This window comes from Halichoeres trimaculatus, unplaced genomic scaffold, assembly GCF_033239565.1.
Source record: "Halichoeres trimaculatus isolate MK-OKI-2021-1 unplaced genomic scaffold, fHalTri1.1 fHalTri1_scaffold_9, whole genome shotgun sequence".
NCBI lineage: Eukaryota > Metazoa > Chordata > Actinopteri > Labriformes > Labridae > Halichoeres > Halichoeres trimaculatus.
In genome coordinates this window covers 15,692,534-15,707,743 of record NW_027437188.1, presented here as the reverse complement: position 1 = coordinate 15,707,743, position 15,210 = coordinate 15,692,534, and the positions used below count along the sequence as shown (strand labels likewise).

At 41.3% G+C, this 15,210-nt stretch overlaps 2 protein-coding genes across 2 annotated transcripts in view; both read left to right on the top strand.

Annotated features, from left to right (window-relative positions):
- The first annotated feature begins 138 nt into the window (after window positions 1-138).
- On the top strand, window positions 139-9,428 carry LOC141797844 (uncharacterized). The gene is made up of 13 exons (XM_074679527.1): window positions 139-160; window positions 479-577; window positions 975-1,074; window positions 1,295-1,467; window positions 1,678-1,914; window positions 2,036-2,223; window positions 2,657-2,777; window positions 3,113-3,263; window positions 5,248-5,387; window positions 5,627-5,761; window positions 6,102-6,230; window positions 6,662-6,817; window positions 9,283-9,428. Exons 1-13 carry the CDS (start codon window positions 139-141, stop codon window positions 9,426-9,428), a joined length of 1,797 nt encoding a protein of 598 aa, XP_074535628.1.
- Window positions 9,429-9,541: 113 nt separating this feature from the next.
- Window positions 9,542-15,210, top strand: part of LOC141798463 (uncharacterized) — a 31,628-nt gene continuing 25,959 nt past the window's right edge. The window contains exons 1-11 of the mRNA XM_074680425.1: window positions 9,542-9,636; window positions 9,810-10,028; window positions 10,333-10,503; window positions 10,847-10,981; window positions 12,429-12,644; window positions 13,300-13,478; window positions 13,751-13,853; window positions 13,941-14,099; window positions 14,271-14,433; window positions 14,785-14,888; window positions 14,994-15,173. Coding sequence (XP_074536526.1) covers window positions 9,546-9,636; window positions 9,810-10,028; window positions 10,333-10,503; window positions 10,847-10,981; window positions 12,429-12,644; window positions 13,300-13,478; window positions 13,751-13,853; window positions 13,941-14,099; window positions 14,271-14,433; window positions 14,785-14,888; window positions 14,994-15,173 — 1,720 coding nt within the window. The 5' untranslated portion in view covers window positions 9,542-9,545. The remainder of the gene's footprint in view (window positions 9,637-9,809; window positions 10,029-10,332; window positions 10,504-10,846; window positions 10,982-12,428; window positions 12,645-13,299; window positions 13,479-13,750; window positions 13,854-13,940; window positions 14,100-14,270; window positions 14,434-14,784; window positions 14,889-14,993; window positions 15,174-15,210) is intronic.

Genomic DNA, 15,210 nt, shown 5'->3' with positions numbered 1-15,210 from the left:
TCTAACTTCAGAGGTTCTGCAGTTCAATAGACATCAAATACATAGTTGCACAAATTGAAAAAATACAATTTATCTGTTTGGATCATTGCAAAAGCCAGCTGAATAATCAGCTCCAGTTAATTTCATTTGTTTTTGTATATGACAGCTGCATTGAACAATGGCTCTGCAGACAGCATCATATTGATGTCTATCGTTCTATTCTCAAAACACATTAATAATCAGCAGTGCTGCTACATCAGCTCAGAGCACAACACACAGTAACATATAGTGTTCTGTTGTGGCAGCCAATCAATACCTAATCCCAAATCAATGCTGAAACAAAGAGTGGTCTCTGTTTCCAACATCTTATGCCCTCTTCATTCCCTTCTCTGTCCCTCTCTGTATTGCTCTGTTTTTCTCTCTTCCTCTTCTTTAATATCTCAGAAGGATTGTCAGCCATGCCTCCCTGGTTTCTATTGTGATTCTGTTGGTCTCTCAGCACCTTCAGGAGAATGCCAGGGCGGTTTCTTCTGTGTGGAGGGTGCAGATCGTCCTGATCCTCCTCTGAGGGACAGCCGAGGAGGACCTTGCCCTAAAGGTTTATCGTTTCCCCAGAATGCAGACATTTTAATTTCTAAATTACAGTGTTCCAGTGATAGAGAAATGTATCTATAGAAAGAAATGTAAAGGCAAGTTTCAGGAAAAATAACAATGAGGTATTCAAACAGGCAGCTTTTGATGAAGAAGAAATGTTACTTGGCATTGAAAGATAATTGTATTTTTGAAACAGAGAGCTGAGTTGAAAGTGTACATTAACAGAGAGATACCTCAGTGAGCAGGTGAACATATTATTGTTTCCACTTAATGGGGCTAAACATTAGTAGCTGCTCTTTTCACACTGGAAATCGAACCCTCCTCCCATGTGGTTCATGCATGTCTCTATGCGTGTGCTTGAGTGTGCATCCCTTTCATGACTCTTGTCTTTGCCCAACCAGGTTATTACTGTTCCAAGGGTTCGGTGGCTCCTCAGCAATGCCCCCTGGGAACCATCAGCACAGACGACGGCCAAGCCAGCTGCAGCGACTGTCCCCCAGGGTAACGAGCTTATCAGCCATGCACAGTCACTTTGCACTGTAAACAAATGCACATTTTCACATACTGTATAACCAGGATTGATTGCCTAAGAAGTAATAATTATGCACATTTTCCTCTGCCTTACAGACATATAACCACTCACAAACACAAGTGCTTTCATGCTTCATTGCCACCAGCAGCAGCCAAGAGCTAATTTATTCCTTCCTTGTTGTCTGTGTAGTTATTACTGCCCTGGCAAGAGTAATGGCTCTCTATCTGGAAGTTACGAGTGTCCAGTGGGTTATTACTGCCCGTCTGGGACATGGTCCAAGCACCAGTTCCCGTGTCCAGTCGGATCCATCAACCCCTACACACGGATGGCAAAACCCCAGGACTGCATGCCCTGCCCTCCAGGTCACACACCATTTTTAGCTAACAATGTTATTACAAGCTTACAAGGTTAAGTAGCTGAGTGAGTGTCTGAAACAGCCTTGATGTTAAAAGCAAACATATTCTTCATCTTTGCTTGGATTAATATTGGTCCCAGGTATGTTTCTTGTTAATTGCTCTGTGGGGTAATTCTACATTCATCTTAGTTTCACTCTCCTGTCATCTTCAAACCAGGCTTCTTCTGTGCAGCCCCTGGAAAGGGTGTTGCATCAGGTCAGTGTGATGCAGGGTACTACTGCCTCTCTGGGGCCTGGTCTCCCACACCACAGGACAAAGGGAAGACAGGTGAAAGATGTCCTTCAGGTCATTACTGTACCCAGGGTTCCTCGGCGCCCCTGCCCTGCCCCGTTGGATATTACAGCAACAAAACCCTCAACACTAAACTTCTTGACTGCCTCCTTTGTCTTCCAGGTTGGGACCTTTTTTCTTCTTGTGTAAATATTACATCTTACAATTCTTTCCATAACTTGACCCAACAGGAGATAATCTGTCCACACAACAGCTGCTTAACATTGTTCTTTTTGAATTGTAGGATTCCTGTGTACCACCAGAGGGCTCTCTTTCCCTTCTTATATGTGCCCAGCTGGCTCATACTGCCCTGGCAAAGGTAACGGCAGCAAGGAGGCATCCATACCCTGCCCGCCTGGAAGCATGTGTCCACCTGGAACTCATAGACAGGTGCCCTGCCTGCCAGGGACTTATCAAGATTTACCTGGACAGGTGGGGAAGATGATGCAAAAGAGTGTACTGCTAATGTCATTTGTCTAACTGTCCCAATGCAAAGATGAAGGCACCATTTAATGCTACACAAATAACCTTTAGTAACTGTTTGGCTATCTAATAACTTAAAGTTTGATACACTGGATACAGAAAAATATTCTCAGGAGCTGAAATGAAGCTATTGACTAACTGTAGATGGGATGTGAATGTATCGTGAAGCTGAGTAATATCAGCATCCAGGAGAAAGTTAAAGCCCTCCTGCAAGCAGAGAAATAATGCTCCAGCTGTCCCACAGTTTTTAACACCAGTGCAAACTGTGTTCATAAACATCTAAAGTGCTCATGTCAGCTGATGTAAGTGGACATCTGTATTTATAATTGAGCTTTTGTACTGTGCAGAAACAAATTTATGTCTTTAATTTACTCCTCCACAGGCAGAGTGTGTTAAATGCCCAGCAGGATTTTACTGTGCTGGATCTGTGGATGCAGTGACAGGGTATTTGTCTGGGACTCATACTCCCACGCTATGTCCCAAAGGACACTACTGCCCACCAGGTAGGATAGCAAAGGCTAACACGCCATACACACATTGTGCTTAAGTGTAATCACATCATGTTCAATCACGCAGAAACATGTTGTATACCAGCGATGCTGCAGGCTCAGTGAGATTGATTTATTAGCTAATACTGGTCCAGTATTGGATCGCATGTTGTTTGATGTGGCTGTTGTTCTGTGTGTACTCCAGAATAAGTGGCTGTTACAGTAAATGGCTTTCTAATTATACAAATGGACATTATGGAGCATAATCACAATAAGGCTGGTCCTCACAACCTGCTCTGTGATGTTTAGTCCTCCACCATCTGTAGATATTGCATGCCATTTATCTACAGGAACACAGTCTGGTGTAGCGTTCCCATGCCCAGCTGGTGCCTTCAGCCGGCAGATGGGGTTGTCCAGTAAGTCTGGCTGTGAGCTCTGCCCTCCGGGGAGATACTGCAGTTCCTCTGGACTCGCTGCCCCAACTGGGCTATGCTCCCCTGGGTAAACACTTTATAATATACGACAGCCTGGTGATGTCTGTCTCCTTTGACCATATTTGAACACCCTTATCTCTTCCTCTGTCTCCATCAGTGATGGCCAAAACTGTTAGAACACCTGGCAGATCTGAAAGTATTGATTTTTTTTTCCCCTCAGAAATATGATCATGAATCATGTGTGTATAGAGCCCAATGACATAATTTTTAACTTTGTAAATGGGTGATTCTATAATAAGGATTACATTTCATGTATAGGGCTGCACGGTGGTGCAACGGGTAGCGCTGCAGCCTCACAGCAAGGAGGTCACCGGTTTGATTCCCAGCTTGGCTGGTGGGCCTTTCTGTGTGGAGTTTGCATGTTCTCCCTGTGCATGCATGGGCTTCCTCCAACAGTCCAAAAACATGCTCATCAGGTTAATTAAACACTCTAAATTGTCCCTGGGTGTGAGTATGTGAGTGAATGGTTGTCTGTCTATGTGTCAGTCCTGCGATTTGGCTGGCGACCAGTCCAGGGTGTACCCCGCCTCTCACCCAACAACAACTGGGAAAGGCTCCAGCCACCCGTGACCCTGAACAGGATAAACGGTTTAGAAAATGGATGGATGGCATTTCATGTAAACAAAAAAGTGAAAAAAATGCTTTTTTGCTTAATATTCTATTTGTATTTTTGCAAAGTATGTACCTGGAATGTACTCAATTCATTTAATAGCAAGCACAAGCTCTGATGAATTCTTAGATATTTAGGTATTAAAAAAATGTGCATTATTTTATCAACTGTTATGGACGAAAGTTGTGATTATTTTTTCAAAATAAATCCACATTATACTGAATTAGAGTAATTCAACACTGTAATGTAAGACTATGCTCCCTAGAAACGCTCCCCATCATTTATCTCACAGTTTAGCCAAAATCTAAAAGAATTAGGGCACAAAAATCACATATAACACAGTTGACAGCAGATAGTACCACTGTCGACATGGTAGCACATTTGACCGGACAAGAAGAGAGGAACCCGTCTCCACAACACTAAATTTTGTGGTGGCTAACACAGTTGTCATTCTCCATTTTTGGGCCTTTGTGCTGACTACAGATCTTGAAAATGCCACAACCTGACCTCCATCACCTCATATTTCAGTGCATTTTCTTTACATTTTGGTCTTTATAACATCTATTGTAAGTGCACCAGAAAATATTGATAACACAGTTGACCAAAAAATTAATGTGCACCATGTACAGACAATCATTCTGATGAAATATTAATGAGGAGGGATTAAAACATGCCACACTTTGTGATGTGATTTCGAATAATTTGGGTCATGTGACTCTGGAGAAAAACATTTCTTATATATATACTATAATTTTTTTTTTTTTAATGGGTAACACAGGTGACACAGATTTCTCGGACACACACAAAATTAATTATTTGATCAATATAAATTATCTAAATAGGTTTTTAAAACAAACTATTATTATATTACAACTATTATTTTGAAAAAAAAATGCTGAAAATGATATACACAAACTATTGTAGTGTTAATTTTGGGGAGAAAACTTAACAATTGAGAAATCAGACAGCATAAAAACTGCAAATTCCAATACATGATTTGCATTTTATGCTAAATTAATTATAGAACCTGTTAACTTTCTGTATTATAAAAGGTGAAATATCACCCAAATGACCCATTGTAAAAATGTTCATTGCTTGAAATCAAAAAAACTGATATGTATACTCCATGGACTTAAAATGTACACTCATTTATAGAATCACTCAAATATGTCGTTTTTTTATGGGTATTTCAATTCAATAAAAAAAAATAATAATAATAATAACAATAATTCCCTTACGGGTAATTAGATTTTAATCATCAAAACAACAGAAACCTCTTAAATATGATTAGTTTTCTATCAGTTTTGGCCACCACTGTATATCTCTTTACATCCTGCATCCTCTTCCTCTCACTCTGTTCTCATCATCTCTCCTTTCCTAGTTACCTCTGTATCCATGGTTCTGAATCTGCCCAGCCAGAGGAGGGCCCGACAGGAGGCAGATGCTCTCCAGGGTCTTACTGCCCCCAGGGTACCAGCTACATGGTTCCCTGCCCTGCAGGCACCTTCAGCTCCATCAACGGTGACACATAACACTGAACAATTACACAGATACACTGCTGGTGACATTTACACATAATAGGCTGACTTAAGTGGACTTATTAATTGTGTAAAGTGTGAACTTTTGTAACCATTGATGAAATCCCCTCTTTTGCTACATCAGAAAACACTCGCTAGAAGTGAGTGAAGTGGAAATATTTCACTTGATCCTGATTTTGTGCTTCTGCATCAAAGAAATGAGTAACTGTTTGGGTTTTTCAGGGGCAGTTTCAAAGGAAGTGTGTCAGCCCTGCTTGACTGGCCATTACTGTGCTGGTATTGGCCTCTCAGCTCCATCTGGGCTCTGCAAACCAGGTTTCTACTGCACACAGGGATCAAACACAGCGACACCACGGGGTAATGTCACTCAGAAAGTGTAATTTTTTAATAGTTTTTGGCCATGATTTGGGGTTTGTAAATGGTTTACAGAATCTACAGCTAGTTAATTTACAGTAAGTCCTGTGTAAAAAAAAATCTGTGTTATACACCATTTTATCTTCATGCTCTGCTGTTTTTATATACCATTTTATGGCCTTTGCCTTCATAGCTGAGAGGGTCTCTACAGAACATTTACCAGTCCCAATCACTTTTACTTGGTAGATTTCTTCCTCCCTGAGATGGCGGAGATGCCTCCGGCCTTTCAGTCCACTTCCTAACCTAATAAGTAATGACATCAAATAAAGGTCTATCGTCTCAGTTACAGGAGATACCACATCACCGTCCCCACTTCCTGATGATTCAACCCAGGGTCAGTTCCACGGTGATGTTTGTCCTGCAGGCCACTATTGTCCTGAAGGGAGTGCAAAGCCAAGCCCCTGTCCTCCAGGTAGAAAACTAACATGTCAGCATAAAGCCATGAAAGGAGGAGAAATTGTTTCTGTTTCTATTTGACATGATCTTGAAGTGAAAGTGTTTCCTTTCATTTTTTGGTTTGAGCTATGCCTCTGACCTCTTACATTTTTATTACACTGCTTCTTAAGATATTGTTCAGTGCCACAAGGCCCTCAGAGGTACAGTATAATAGCTTAATGTATCCAGAACTCCAAAGGCGGTTGTAAAACCTAATGGCACTCCAATAAAACTGTCATAATGGTCAGCTAGCTACTTAACCAAGCGGACAAATGGAGCTATCTACAGCTCCTGAACATGCCATGATACTTCTCCCTTTTCTCTGTCTGTGTGAGAAAAAGAAAACAAAAAAAGAAGTCAAGTGGTTGTTGTTTTTTACACCCATGATAATTTGTCTTCTTTAAATAGGTACTTTCTCTGGGAGGTCTGCAGCTGAGTCTGAGGCTGACTGTGAAGCTTGCTACGCCGGTACTTACTGCCCAATGTGGGCTCAGACCTCTGCTGACCTCCTCTGTCCCCCGGGGTGGTACTGTCCACAGGGATCAGTGTCTGGACATCAGCCAGGTAGAGTACACATCATCAGGGGTCACCCCGGGTTTATCCACTGTAGTCTGTGCACTTCAACATGCTCTTTTTTTTCAAAGCAGTGTCTGGTCACGTACAGTGAGTCTGCTTTCTGCAGATTGTTACTTACATGATAAGGCTGGCTGAGGTGACCAAGCCTCTGCTCTTCATTATAAAGATGGTGTCAAGCGTGATTGAGATTGTGTACTTTCACATAAACAAAGAACCTCAAAAATACCTTAAAAAGATTACAACAATGACATTACATTTCTTGACAACTAGCAGTTTCAGCAAACTCAATATGTACTTCTTTTACGTTTAAAAAATCAAGTAGCCCTTTAATGTCAGTCTTTCAAGAGCATAGAAATTCACGAATAAAGTTAGTGACACAATACATTTATAAAAATAAAACTGTTTTCCAAAGTCTTTATTTGGCTCAAGAATGTGGGAAGTTTTCACACCTGTTTAGCTCACTGGGCAAAACATCCTCATAGCTGAGAGCTTTGATGATATTAAACATATAGTTGTACTGTGTAGTCTGATCAAGAGAAAGAAAGAAAGAAAGAAAGAAAGAAAGAAAGAAAGAAAGAAAGAAAGAAAGAAAGAAAGAAAGAAAGAAAGAAAGAAAGAAAGAAAGAAAGAAAGAAAGAAAGAAAGAAAGAAAGAAAGAAAGAAAGAAAGAAAGAAAGAAAGAAAGAAAGAAAGAAAGAAAGTAGTCAAAACCTTGCGTAACCCATAAAGGAATCCTTTAAGTTAAAAAAAAAAAAACATCGGGACAGCTTTATTCCCCTAAAAAATGTTGTCACAATTTGTAGTTTTCTCCTGCCACATTTGATGTCTTTCCTTTTTTTTGCCTCTTAACCTGCCTGTAAACTTTGACCCATCTTCTTTGCAGTGATGATAACTGTAATCTGATATCATTCAATAGGACTTTAAATATAAGCACTGGGTGCTTCACTTGGACAGAAAAGAACTGACACTTTTATCCCATATTCATGCATATTGCTGAAATAAAACAAAATGTTTAGGAAACACTGTCACATATTTTTTTAGATTGCAAAAAAGACAAGAAATAAATGAGAGAAATAAGTAACGTTTTCAACTCTGGTGTATTATAGAAAAATAAAGCAGAATAAGGTAGTACAACACTTAAAGGTTATCCAATCAAAAAGAAAATTAAAAGATAAAAAAAAAACTTAAGGATAATACATAAGCCTTCTTATTATTTAATTCGATCCTTTAAGTGTGTTGATCGTTTAAGTTTACAGAGGTCTCTGAGGGCTCAATGGAGGTAGTTCATGGGAGGAAAAAAAAGTTTGGCACCAAAAACCTAACAACAAAAAATGAAACTGAGGGTTTTCTTGGTAGAAGTAGGATGGAGAGAGTTTATAACATGATCAACGATCCTATTACTGGGGGAACTGGCAGTGCGTGTACAGAGTTTGTGGAAGATGGAAAAGGCGATGTCAGATAGTGTAGTTAAAATAAGTCTGTGGCTTTGGATGAGGAGAAATGACAGCGGATGAGAGCCAAAGCAAAGTTAAGAGAAAACGCTCCATCTGCCTTTGTCCTGCCCAACTTTCCCTCAGGAGGTTGGAGGAGAAGGGGGCATGCAGAGCTTCTAGCCAAGCCTGGCACCTTTGAGCTCCAGCCCAAACAGACTTTTTGCCCTGACCCTGTGTTGCCTCTTATAATTCTTTCCCTCACAGGTAGGCAGGATGGACAGAGCCAGTTTGTTCAGCTTTCAAACATGACCTGCATCTGTTGCAGGTAGCAATGATGTTTGACCACAATAGCCACTAAGAGCTATTTGGTAGACCATGCAGCTAATCAGAAGTGCAAAAGCACTAGAAAAAGGGAGCTGAAGGGGTTCCTCAGTTCTTATCCTTTCTATTTGTGCACAAGTGTATGCATTTATTTCAAGATATCTAAGTGTAGTTAGCCTTAAACTATCCCTGTTTATGTATATTAACACACTGTCAGTTCATGCTTATGTGCAGCATATGGGGGTATTTTATACCTCAAACAGGCTTTCCCCCTCCTCTCCTGTACGTGCTCACCCACTAATTCTATAAAGGTCGCCCATTTTCTCTTTTATAGCGTAGATCTTAAGCTAATTTGAGCGTAAAATGGCTCAGAACCCATAAAGCGTCTGCAGCTCGTAGCTGTCAGAGTCAGAGTACCTGCTGCTAGGCCTTTCTGCTCTTCTCGCCTCCCACGGGATCGTCTCACAGGGCTAATACTGCTCAGCGTCACACACTCTCTCATTTCCTTTCCTTTCCCAGCCCCATACTGGGCATGGAGAAGCACAACAATCATGCTTTCAAAGCACGATTTACCTCAAAAATGTCTTGAAATTGATCAATATTATGAGTGATATACCTATTTGATGTGCACAGGTTTTTTTTGTCATTGGAAACAAAGAGGCATCAGATGACAGGTCTTTTTTTCTCTGACTACTTCAGAATATCAGTGCCCATCTGGCTTTGCATGCCCAATTGGTAGTGCCGAGCCGACCATCTGTGGCCCTGGAACTTTTCAGCCTTCATCTGGACAGTCTACTTGTAACACCTGCCCACCAGGTAATCAGAAAATACAAGACAGACTCTAAATAAAGAAGAAAGGTGAACTAAAGCTAATCACACCATCCTGCTTAGGTTTTTACTGTATGGAGGGATCATCTGTTCCAAACCCGTGTCCAATGGGCAGTGTAGGGCCATCAGCAGGCATGACCTCCCTGATGGACTGCTCCCCCTGCCCCTCTGGCTTCTTCTGTAACAGCAGCGCTCTGATGGAGCCAACTGGACCCTGCAGTCAAGGTCTGTCATTTTTTCATCGCCACAGGAAATGATTTCAGACATTAAAGCTTTAGAAGTAGATTTAGCCTTACTGCTTAAGCCGAACTTCTCTTTACATACCATGGTTTTCTTACCATTCAGCAGCAAATGTGCACTGATCTCAGTGAAATGACTAACTCTACTGTCTGCTACAGGACATTTTTGTACCCTGGGTTCCACCGAGCCCTCTCCTGTCATGAAGCTTTTTGGAGATGTGTGTCCAGTGGGGTACTTCTGTCCTACAAGTAGTGGGTCACCCAAACCCTGTCCTGTTGGCAGCTTCCTCCCAATGCCTGGAGCTTCCTCCCCCTCTGACTGCCAAATGTGCCCCCCTGGGAAATACTGCCTGAGTCCTGGTAGCTCACAGCCCACAGGTGGGGGATTTCACCAGGTTTCCAGTTAGTCAGGGTCAGTCAGATCTAGCATTGCCGGATGAGTATAGGTAGCCAATTGTACAATCCAAAACATTTAATTTTTCATGCAACAAACTGCATCTAATTACATGTTTTTAGTTATGCACATCTCATTACAAGGGTTACACATTTTGAATTTCAGCCCAAACCACCTTTTCTGGGGATCTGAATTATGAATATGAATAAACAAAATGATAATTCATGTTTGATTAGAGGGCCAACATCCCATGCTTGCAACTTTTGAGCTAATATTTTCATTTGCCAGGTTTGTGTTTTGCTGGGTACTTTTGTTCTGGTGGAGCTGACAGCCCCACTCCTCGGGCCAACTCCTCCCTGTTCAGCTGTCTCTGTGAAATACTGGAGGTTTATGCCACTAAGACAAGCACCGCCTTCTGGTTGCACAATCTGCCCTGCTTCAACAGCTCCAGTAATTCTGGTAAAATATGACTTTCTTGACTCTGTAATAACACAATAAATGCTTCCCCTGAAAGGGCAGTACATCAATTTCTTCAAACCCTTTAACTCGCATTCAGAGCCTTACATGTCGTGATAAATGTCTCACAAGAAAGCAGCTATTCAGTTTGACCTTCTCTGTAAGTATTCTACGATTAATCATTGCCTCACAGAGCTACATCGCAAAAGATGTCGTTTCATGTGCAGTCAAAACTGTGAAATCAGCTTGTAGAAAGATTAAATGGCTCCTTTTTTGTTTCCTGTCTGCAAGACAAAGATATTAAGCGAGACATCTTTTATGCTTTATCTGCCATGTTCTATAATAGGGAGCGATGTTAGCTGCAGTGAGGAGGTAACATCGCCAAAGGGAGATTCAGACCATATCGTGACTCACTTATCACCATGTTTCGGGAGCCCACATTATGCGTGTTCCACCTACAGTGGAGATATATGCCCCAGAGGTGGGTAGACACCCTGACAGTGAACTTCTGTGTATGATGTGATACTCTGTTCATCCCCTCAGGCAAATTGTCTTTCCTGCTTTTGACATGGAGGGCCTACTCACTTGAGTTTGCTCTGACATGTGATTGATTCATTTTGATCTGTCCAGTGTGTCTGGTAGACTCCGGCTTAAACACACATCCAGAATAAGGCTGTGAAGGGTTGATAGAATGAGCAGAAGTTTCCTTTATGTTTTCCTTTTGTTACATTGGTTCATGTAAAAGAGTAAGAATTTCACTGGGGAACAATTTGAAAAAAAATTGTTGAGTTAGATTTTTATGCTGATTAAAACTAAAATTGTCATGGTGATTCCAAAATTGCACAAGTTTTTTCTCCACAGCTTATTCTCCAGATCAGCAAAATTCCACTGATTAGCTGCAGTAAGACTTGCCAGCTGATTACGATTGCACTCATCTACAGCTAGCTAGTGGTAGCTTGTTTGTGCAGTCACAATTGAGACAGTGCAGTGAGAAGTGTGTGCAGCTCCCAGTAGGTCAGTACTATCAATATCTGCAAACAGAAAGCTTGCATAGTAAGAATTAAGAGGATTTGAACTGGCTTTTCTCTTAACCTGTAACCATGGGCACACCATTTAAAATTTTGTTTTATGCTGTTTTTCAGTTTTCAAAAGCTTGTAACTACTCCCTCTTAGTATTTCATTTACATATGTATTTCTTTTGTTCCAGACCATGTCTACTCCTGTAGATCCTCCAGTAGCCATACCCTTTGTAAAAACATAACAGTGTTAAATCAACATTGAAGTCATGCCTGTTTCTTTCATATTTCAGTGTATGTCAAAATTTTAAGACTTTTATAAAACAAGCACATATCTGTTAAGTAAAGTATTTTTCTCTCTTTTTAAGACAACAGGGATTTTATAGTTTAAAAACTTGACGCGATAGAGAAAAACTGAGATCAGTTTTGGATTCCGCACCCAAAAATTAGTTAAGTAAAAGCCGTCAGACATGACTCAACAAAAATTGTGTCCCCCAGTGTTATACATAAAAGCGTTGAAGTTTGAAGTACAACAAAGTCAGGGCAGCACACTGTATAAGCAGATGGAGTGAAGCTCTCCCTGCAAATGAGCATGTTTCAAAAAATAAATCCCACTATTTTAAGAACTTAATCATGAAATTTTGAGTTGGAAACCCCTTCGAGTAGCTTTAGATGTTTGCTTGTTACTGTAGTTTAAAAAAAGTAGTAATAAAAAACAACACCCCAAGGGAATGATTTAAATCACTGCCCCTGAAACATAAAACAACTGATGAGTTAGCAGTAACGAGAAGAGATGAAACTAAAAGTGTGTGAAGAAAGTTTGAGAAAATCCTCTTTCTCTGGGGGGAGTCTGTGTACTTCTTTTGCTGATGTTGATTATTGTAGTGATACTTTTGTTTTTGCTATTTTCAGGGTTTTATTGTCCCGTGGGCTCTGCCCATCCACAGCCCTGTGAGGCTGGCTCTTATTGTAACCAAACTGGTCTGGATGCCCCAGCAGGGCCCTGTGCTGCAGGATATTACTGCCCTAAAGGCTCTCTAGACCCTCATGCTAGCCCTTGCCCCACTGGACATTACTGCCCTCTTGGAGCTCTTCTTCCTCAGCCTTGCCCCGTTGGAACCATAAAGAGTGAGAAACTGTTTTTTCTTTTTTTTCTTTTTTTGAATATGACTTCTTTTTTAGTGTTCTTTTATGATTATACCTTTTTATGATTCTAATGTGTAAACATTAAGGTTATAAACAGAAAACAGTGTGGTGCATGTATTTTCTTCCTTTCATAAGAGAGATGAGTCAGTGATCCCCTCGCCTGTTTTTGTTCATGAATTAATGATGAACTGGTAATCAGACACAATACTAAGCGAGCAGTACAACACCTAATCCTCAATGTTGCTCACCCTGTCAGTTTTTCTCCCTTATGTCCTCGTTGGAACTCGTGTATATCTTTGCAGCTCAGTCATGCAAAGAAATGTGAGAAGGCCTTTTCCCTCCCTTGGGCGCCTATGAATAATTTCAGTTACAAAGTAGCTTAATCGTGTAATTGTATTCTTGTCTTGCGGCTGACAACTTGAATCCTATTAAAATGTACTATTGCTCCTTTGTATGGTTATGAATTAGAAACTGATGAGGGAATAGGTATTGACTCAGCTTGTAGAGAGGTGTGTTGATTTTTTTCATTCCTGGCCAACACATGTGAACACGTAGGTTCAAAGATAATACATAAAACAAGTTTGGAAAATATTACAGTTTATGCAATAATGTTGTATTCATGTTTAACTTTAAACAGGTTTCATTGGTGGGTCTACAGTCGAGTCTTGCCAGCTGTGTCCTGCAGGTCACTACTGCGACCAGAGAGGAAAGGCTGAGCCAAGTGGCCGGTGTGCAGAAGGTTACTACTGTCCTGAAGGACAGGGCTCAGAGACACCACAACAACATTTGTGCTCTGTAGGACATAGTTGTGAGAAGGTCAGTGATCTAGTACTAGTCCTAAAGCTATTGTCAGTCATCCTCACAGAATAGTGTACGTGAGGCCCCCTCTCAGCTGAGAGTTCGCTCTGTCATGGCAAATGCATTACTGAAGACAATCAGCCAATAGTTGTGTGCGTCCTGCTTTCTCGTCCATCTCCCTCCTCTCCCCTTACTGAGTCGTCCTCAGTCCCCACTGTTTTTGTTGTTTCATAATAAAACGTGTTATTATTCTGAAATTAAGTCTGACAAATACGACTTTAACGCTTCAGGGCAGTGTCAACCAGACATCCTGCCTCCCAGGCAGCTACCAGCACAGACAAGGCCAGGGCAGCTGTGAGACATGTCCTGCTGGTTCCTATTGTCAGCATCGAGGTAAAACAGGGTTGACAAATCAGTGAATTACAAGAAAATATAGCAGTTCTGCACATAAATGTACTTTGTGTTTCATCTACACACCAGGAATGACCCTTCCGCATCTATGTGGGAGAGGGTTTTATTGTCCTGAAGGATCAGCAAATCAACGTCCCTGTCCAGCCGGGACATACGGAAACGTGTCAGGACTTTTTGAGGAATGGCAGTGCTCACAATGTGACCCTGGGATGTACTGTAAAGGAAAAGGTGCTGTTCATTTTCTTCTCTTCCCCTTACTTTTAATGCATTTCCCACAGATATATACGATAGAGACAGCTGCTGTATATGTCTGGTCATAAATTACAGAAACTATTAATATGAATGTCTTCTTTGTTGATGGGGTGATAAAATTCTTGCTCGAATGCTATTTGTTTGAAGGGAGGACCTCCCCAAGTGGGCCGTGTGTCGCAGGGTTTGTTTGCGTTGGGGGAGCCTTCACACCATCTCCACTCGACAGTGTGACAGGATTTCTCTGTCCTCCTGGCTTCTCCTGCTCTGTGGGGACTTCTGTACCTGAGCCATGCCCTAAAGGAACATTCAGGTTGACACACTAAACTTGTCTACATCTGCAGACCACAATATTAACGAGATAATGCAGCAATTGAACTCTTGGTTAAGAATTGTTCTCTATGCAGCCATTTGTCTAATTTCTTTTTAAAATACGTTTCAAATTCAAGGAGGCAGTGAACTATATTCACCTTAATGTTAATTAGTATGAAACAGTTGGATGAAACATGAGCTGTAATGTTGGTTGTTATCCTTTAGATTATTTGACACAGTGGCATGGAGGTGTCCTCAGTGTAGTAGTACTGAGCAATTAACGTCTAAATGACATGAAGCACTTGACAACTACTGCTGCTTAGTCTGTTTAAAGCCTCACATGTTTTGACAGTGAGAAGAGTGGGCTTGTGGATAAGTCTCAGTGTCATAGCTGCAGTCCAGGCTTCTACTGCTCAGAAAGTGGCCTCTCTGCTGTCTCTGGACCATGTCTCCCAGGTCAGATGCTAAACTGAGGATTTAATTATGCTTCTCTGGAGCCCGTCCCTTTTTCATTTGAGAGTGCAGCTTTATAAACATTTCATTGAAGTGTTGCTCCCTCAGGTTTCTACTGTCTAGAAGGGTCTCAGTCTTCCACTCCAATATCAAACGTGTCTGGAGGAGTTTGTCCTACAGGCCACTTCTGCACAGAGGGGACTTATGTCCCCTCCCCCTGCCCAGCTGGCTCCTTCCGAAATGAGACTGGAGGAAAAAGCATAGATGACTGCAAACCATGCCAACATGGTAAACAACAAGTGCTGAGCTCCGGTCAGCAAACCAA